Here is a 7721-nt window from a genome sequence, read left to right on the forward strand (position 1 = left end):
TGAATATTCTTGATCACAGGTTAGATACAATCTAAAATAATCTATAATTCCATATATTTCCTGAATGACTACAGTAGTTATAACAAACAGGTCTCTCTCTCCTCTTCTGTAACAGGTGAACTGCTCTGTTCCAGCTTTCCTCAGTCTCCATCTTCAGTATGAGACTGAACCTGCTCTGATATATCTACCATGATGGGGTATACTAGAGACTGAAGCTGCTCTGATATTTCTACCATGATGGGGTATACTAGAGACTGAAGCTGCTCTGATATTTCTACCATGATGGGTTATACTAGAGACTGAAGCTGCTCATATATATCTACCATGATGGGGTATACTAGAGACTGAAGCTGCTCTGATATATCTACCATGATGGGGTAGACCTAGAGACTGAAGCTGCTCTGATATCCCAGCTAGCAGTAAGGAATCAGCCCAAGTACACCGGCCGTATCCGTCTACTGTAATTCAGTCGACGTTGCCAGTATCTTTCCAGAAACCTCCCCCCCCAGAATCCCCTCCCCCAGAAGCGATGTAACGCAAATTAAAAACAATGTTTCCAAATTTCCCGATTTCGGCATTTTAAATATTACTTTTATACATTTTATAGATACAAATTATAAACATCCACAAAAAATATTGTTTGTTCTTAGGAAGCAACATTTCCGTGGTGAATGTGTCAGTGTGCTCACAGGAGTCACTACAGCGTGATGGGACAAGGATATCCCCGCCGGCCAAACCCTCCCTAACTTGGACAACACTGAGCCAATTGTGCGTCACCTCATGGGTCCCCTGGTGGCCGCCGGGTCTCAAACCAGCATCTGTAGAAACCTTATGTCTTTTAGACCTCTGCACCACTCCGGAGGCTCCATCCACAAAGTTCTTAATGCTTATCAATTGTCTTGCAGTAATATCAAAATACTAAAATACAACACAGGACTTTTAAAGAATTTAATTTAAATTATAATTTTATTTTTTGATCACAGAAACAATGAGAAAATATGGAAAAATAAATATTGAAAGGTAAATTATATACAGCAGCCCATGTAATCATCTGTCAGAGAGAAGCTACAATCGGCCCGAGCCCCAAGTAATACATTTGGGCCAGATTACTCACACCGGAATCGTCCCGAGCCCCAAGTAATACATTTGGGCCAGATAACTCTCACCACAATCGGCCCAAGAACCAAGTAATACATTTGGGCCAGATAACTCACACCGGAATCGTCCCTGATCTCAATCCCCGCATCCTAGCCATAAGTAATACTGCCGAAGGCGGCCCAGACTCGGGCCACATGACGTCGGCCGAGTTTAAATCTCGGGCAGAATCGGCCCAGATCCACTGTGTTAGCTGGGATATCTACCATGATGGGGTATACATAAGCATGAATTTCATCAACAAGAAGTACCACATTGCAGATAATAAACTTGATATCTCTAATATTGTATTGCTTTGGGATCATGACAATATGTACTTTTGAGGAAAATAGGACATTTTCTCGACTCATATCCCAACTTTGAGAAGGGATTGTGTGATGGTTAGTTTAGCAACTGCGTGACGCAGCATGACAACATTTTATTAATTGGACGATAATATGCTGGGTGGGGTGTTTTGTATACCAATGAGATCTCCTTTCTCTAATATATTTGGCAATGCTGTTTCAGCTGTTATACTTGTTTAAGATGATGTTTTAAATTGCCTAGGTCATAAATGTCATTGTGCTGCCATATTTCTAGACTTTTCCAAGGCATTCAACACCATTGAACATTCCCTACTCATTCAAAACCTGTCTGAAATGGGCCTGGACAATAAGTCTTGCAAATGGTTTAAGAACTATCTGACAGACAGGACACAATGTGTACGTTCTGATGGTGTTGAGTCTAGTTTCCTGGATATTAGGTGTACCACAGGGCTCAGCCTTGGGACCGTTTCTCTTTACTCTTCATATTAATAATATTGGTCTTTGTATTAAATCCCTTCATATTAATCTGTATGTAGATGATATGGTTGTTTTCCATAGCACTGATTGTCAATTAGGGCTAGGTGTCCCGGGACAAAGCCGACAACATCCAGTGAAATTGGAGGGCGCGCAATTCAAGTAAATATTTATAATATTAAACATACATGACCATACAAGTGTCTTATATCATTTAAAAGCTTAACTTATTTTTAATCTAACTGCGTTTTCAGATTTCAAAAATAATTTATGGCGAAAGCATACCATGCAATTGTCTGTTGATTTCCAAAACCCCTTTATTTTCCCCCTTCATTTCTCTCATAGCAATGGTCAACAAACCAGAGGTAGAAAATGCTGACTCATTTCAGTGTTTTAGGACTACCAGCTCCCGAGCTCTATAGGATAGAATATAATATGTAAAGAGCTGATGGTCTCATCATGGACTGTAGGGGGACCTCTAACTTTAATAATGTGAATGTCTCTACAGTCTGAACCACTAATTAGCATGATGTATTCAGATCATCAGTCCCTCCCACTTCACTGACATGTTGAATATGGTGGAACCTGCCGTGGTCTACTGATTGTCATCTATTCATCTATGTGACACTCCTCTTGTTTTATATACATTGATACCAGACTCTTTCCAGCACTCTCACATATAACGTGATCAAACATGTTCACATTTCTCTTCTCTGTTACTGTCTCACTGCTCTGTGCTGCAGGTACAGTTTCATAATGTTTCATTTATTTAACCAGGAAAGTTAAGAACAAAATTCTTATTTACAATGAATGACTTCTCTAGTTATTGATATTGATGTTTCCAAGCATATGTGCCTGGGTCTTGATGTATTCAGGTCTAACTGTACCTAACTCTATTGATTTCATTCTCACTGTGTCCTTACAGGTCTTGTTGAGGGGAGTGAAGTCACTCAGACACCCACCATACTCTGGGAACTCAAAGACAGTGATGCTCAGATGAACTGCAGTCACACTAAGGGATCTAGCTACTACCAGATGTACTGGTACAGACAGCTTCCAGGAGAGGGAATGAAGCAGGTAGTTTACACAAGTACTTATAACATACCAGACTATGGAGCCTTCAGTGAAGACAAATATGCAAAAGTTAAAACTACAGCTAAGAGTGGATCTTTCACAGTGAAGAAGTTGGAGACAGGAGACAGTGGAATGTACTTCTGTGCTGTGAGTCAACACCGTGATACAGACAACAAGTACAGCTGCACAAAACCCCCAGTATTTCAATAGGATGTAATATAACATGTAAAGAGATGGTTTCATCACATACTGTAGGGGACCTCTAACTCTAGTTCTTCTAATGTCTGATGGTCTCATCACATACTGTAGGGGGACCTCTAACTCTAGTTCTTCTAATGGTCTCATCACATACTGTAGGGGACCTCTAACTATAGTTCTTCTAATGGTCTCATCACATACTGTAGGGGACCTCTAACTCTAGTTCTTCTAATGGTCTCATCACATACTGTAGGGGACCTCTAACTCTAGTTGTTCTAATGTCTGATGGTCTCATCACATACTGTAGGGGACCTCTAACTATAGTTCTTCTAATGTCTGATGGTCTCATCACATACTGTAGGGGACCTCTAACTCTAGTTCTTCTAATGTCTGATGGTCTCATCACATACTGTAGGGGGACCTCTAACTCTAGTTGTTCTAATGTCTGATGGTCTCATCACATACTGTAGGGGACCTCTAACTCTAGTTCTTCTAATGGTCTCATCACATACTGTAGGGGACCTCTAACTCTAGTTCTTCTAATGTCTGATGGTCTCATCACATACTGTAGGGGACCTCTAACTCTAGTTCTTCTAATGGTCTCATCACATACTGTAGGGGACCTCTAACTATAGTTCTTCTAATGTCTGATGGTCTCATCACATACTGTAGGGGGACCTCTAACTCTAGTTGTTCTAATGTCTGATGGTCTCATCACATACTGTAGGGGACCTCTAACTCTAGTTGTTCTAATGTCTGATGGTCTCATCACATACTGTAGGGACCTCTAACTCTAGTTGTTCTAATGTCTGATGGTCTCATCACATACTGTAGGGGACCTCTAACTCTAGTTGTTCTAATGTCTGATGGTCTCATCACATACTGTAGGGGACCTCTAACTCTAGTTGTTCTAATGTCTGATGGTCTCATCACATACTGTAGGGGACCTCTAACTCTAGTTGTTCTAATGTCTGATGGTCTCATCACATACTGTAGGGGACCTCTAACTCTAGTTGTTCTAATGTCTGATGGTCTCATCACATACTGTAGGGGACCTCTAACTCTAGTTGTTCTAATGTCTGATGGTCTCATCACATACTGTAGGGGACCTCTAACTCTAGTTGTTCTAATGTCTGATGGGTTCATTGTCATGATCATGTAATCAGTCATGTTCACAGTGAGGTCCTATGAGCAAGCTTTACAGTACAGGCTTCCTGACACTCCCTCTAACACTGTCACTATCCACCACCCTGAAGGAAACATGCTACTACAACAGCCAATCTCCTTTCACCTCAGAGCTTCATCCAGGAGACACTCATATCACATCATCATCGTCTTCCTCAGCATATTCATCTTCATCATGATGTTCAGAGTTCTGATTCACCTGGCAGCTCTACCACTCTGGGTGACAGGTATTAAATCACTTACGATGAGAAGCAAAACGATACTACGAATGTCATCAAACTGAATAAAATATCCTTCCTCTTGCTCCATCTTTCTCACCTTCTCTCCTCTCTCCGTCTCTCCTCTCTTTCTATGTCACCTTCTCTCCCCTCTCTCTCCCTCCCTCGCTGTGTCCACAGGGCAGTTGTTTAGTAGCATGGTTCATCAGAGGCCTGTGGCACTAACAGAAGGTCCTGGAGGAGACGTTCAACTCACCTGCAGCCATACGATCCCTAACTACTACGTGATACTATGGTACAAACAGTCAGCAGGAGACACTGCTATGAAACTCATTGGTTATGCATATACCAAGTCAATAACCATGGAGAAATCATTTGAAAAGCACTTCAATGTGAGTGGAGATGGTGGGAAAGAGGCTTATCTTCATCTAGTGAGTCTGAGAGGACCTGAACACAGTGCAGTTTATTACTGTGCAGCCAGCCAACACAGTGATGTAGACTTCCTCCTGTTCTCTACTAAAACCCTGTCTGATGGTAATATTAGACCACGGCTCAGAACACCTGCATCTGAGGTTTGACTTTGACTCAGGGCCAATGAATAAACACAGATGGATGATGGCATAAGGTGATATCTGTCCTGGTACAGTATACCAGTATTTACAGTTTAGTGTCACCACTCATTAACATACATTATGCAATGTTACAATGTCAAATTCCATTACTCCATTTCTATCTCTCCCCTCTCACCCTCTCTCTTTCTCTCTCTCCCCTGCATAGATGTGATTCACATGACTACACTCTCTCTCTCACTGTTCTGACCTGAAGTCAGTGTAGTGTATTACTGTTCTGATCTAAAGTCAGTCCAGTGTATTACTGTTCTGATCTGAAGTCAGGTCAGTGTATTACTGTTCTGATCTGAAGTCAGTTCAGTGTATTACTGTTCTGATCTTAAGTCAGTGCAGTGTATTACTGTTCTGACCTGAAGTCAACACAGTGTATTACTGTTCTGATCTGAAGTCAGTGCTGTCATGTTTTGTCTTAGATTGTCTTGTCATTTTGCTTTTCCCTCTGTTCATTTTCCCCCTGCTGGTCTTTTTAGGTTCGTTCCCCTTTTTCTCTCTCCCTTCCTCTCTCTCTTCTCTCTATCGTTCCGTTCCTGCTCCCAGCTGTTCCTATTCCCCTAATCAATCATTTAGTCTTCCCACACCTGTTCCCGATCCTTTTCCCTGATTAGAGTCCCTATTTCTCTCCTTGTTTTCCGTTCCTGCCCTGTCGGATCCTTGTCTATTGTTCACCGTGCTGTGTCTATGTATCGCCCTGTCGTGTCGTGTTTCCCTCAGATGCTGCGTGGTGAGCAGGTGTCTGAGTCTGCTACGTTCAAGTGCCTTCCCGAGGCAACCTGCAGTTCTTGATCAAGTCTCCAGTCTGTTCTCGTCATTACGAGTAGAATTATGCCTTTTGATTGTAAAGTTACTTTACTGGATTAAAAACTCTGTTTTCGCCAAGTCGCTTTTGGGTCCTCATTCACCTGCATAACAGAAGGATCCGACCATAGAATGGACCCAGCGACTACAGATGCTCGTAACACTGCCGTCGAGATCCAAGGAGCCGTGCTCGGCAGACACGAGCAGGAATTGTCTGCTGCTCGCCATGCCGTGGAGAACCTGGCCGCTCAGGTTTCCGACCTCTCTGGACAGTTCCAGAGTCTTCGTCTCGTGCCACCTGTTACTTCCTGGCCTGCCGAGCCTCCGGAACCTAGGGTTAATAACCCACCTTGCTACTCCGGGCAGCCCACGGAGTGCCGCCCTTTCTCACCCAGTGTGATATTGTGTTCTCTCTCCAGCCCAACACATACTCTCTAGCGAGAGAGCTCGGGTTTGCTTACGTCATTTCACTCCTTACTGGCCGGGCTCGAGAGTGGGGCACAGCTATCTGGGAGGCAAGGGCTGATTGTTCTAGCAATTACCAGAACTTTAAAGAGGAGATGATTCGGGTTTTGACCGTTCAGTTTTTGGTAGGGAGGCTTCTAGGGCCCTGGCTTCCCTATGCCAAGGTGATCGATCCATAACGGATTACTCTATAGAGTTTCGCCTCTTGCTGCCTCTAGTGACTGGAACGAGCCGGCGCTGCTCGCTCGTTTTCTGGAGGGACTCCACGCAGTGGTCAAAGATGAGATTCTCTCTCGGAGGTTCCTTCCAGTGTGGACTCTTTGATTGCTCTCGCCATCCGCATAGAACGACGGGTAGATCTTCGTCACCAAGCTCGTGGAAGAGAGCTCGCGTCAACGGTGTTTCCCTGCTCCGCATCGCAACCATCTCCCTCCTCTGGCTCAGAGACTGAGCCCATGCAGCTGGGAGGTATTCGCATCTCGACCAGGAGAGACGGAGGATCACCAACCGCCTGTGCCTCTATTGCGGATTTGAGGGACATTTTGTCAATTCATGTCCAGTAAAAGGCCAGAGCTCATCAGTAGCGGAGGGCTACTGGTGAGCGCTACTACTCAGGTCTCTTCATCTAGATCCTGTACTACTATGTCGGTCCATCTACGCTGGACCGGTTCGGGTGCTACATGCAGTGCCTTGATTGACTCTGGGGCTGAGGGTTGTTTCATGGACGAAGCATGGGCTCGGAAACATGACATTCCTTTCAGACAGTTAGACAAGCCTACGCCCATGTTTGCCTTAGATGGTAGTCATCTTCCCAGTATCAGATTTGAGACACTACCTTTAACTCTCACAGTATCTGGTAACCACAGTGAGACTATTTCTTTTGATTTTTCGTTCACCTTTTACACCTGTTGTTTTGGGTCATCCCTGGCTAGTATGTCATAATCCTTCTATTAATTGGTCTAGTAATTCTATCCTATCCTGGAACGTTTCTTGTCATGTGAAGTGTTTAATGTCTGCCATCCTCCCATTTCTTCTGTCCCCACTTCTCAGGAGGAACCTGGCGATTTGACAGGAGTGCCGGAGGAATATCATGATCTGCGCACGGTCTTCAGTCGGCCCCGAGCCAACTCCTTCCTCCTCACCGGTCGTATGATTGTAGTATTGATCTCCTTCCGGGGACCACTCCTCCTCGGGGTAGACTATACTCTCTGTCGGCTCCCGAA

At 44.0% G+C, this 7721-nt stretch overlaps 1 gene segment (V, D, J or C); it reads left to right on the top strand.

Annotated features, from left to right (window-relative positions):
* The first annotated feature begins 2544 nt into the window (after positions 1-2544).
* LOC124047006 lies at positions 2545-3218 on the top strand. The segment is given in 2 exon segments: positions 2545-2677; positions 2860-3218. Coding segments are annotated over 2 exon segments (408 nt in total).
* The last annotated feature ends 4503 nt before the right edge of the window (positions 3219-7721 follow it).

This window comes from Oncorhynchus gorbuscha, linkage group LG10 (assembly GCF_021184085.1).
Source record: "Oncorhynchus gorbuscha isolate QuinsamMale2020 ecotype Even-year linkage group LG10, OgorEven_v1.0, whole genome shotgun sequence".
Taxonomy (NCBI): Eukaryota; Metazoa; Chordata; class Actinopteri; order Salmoniformes; family Salmonidae; genus Oncorhynchus; species Oncorhynchus gorbuscha.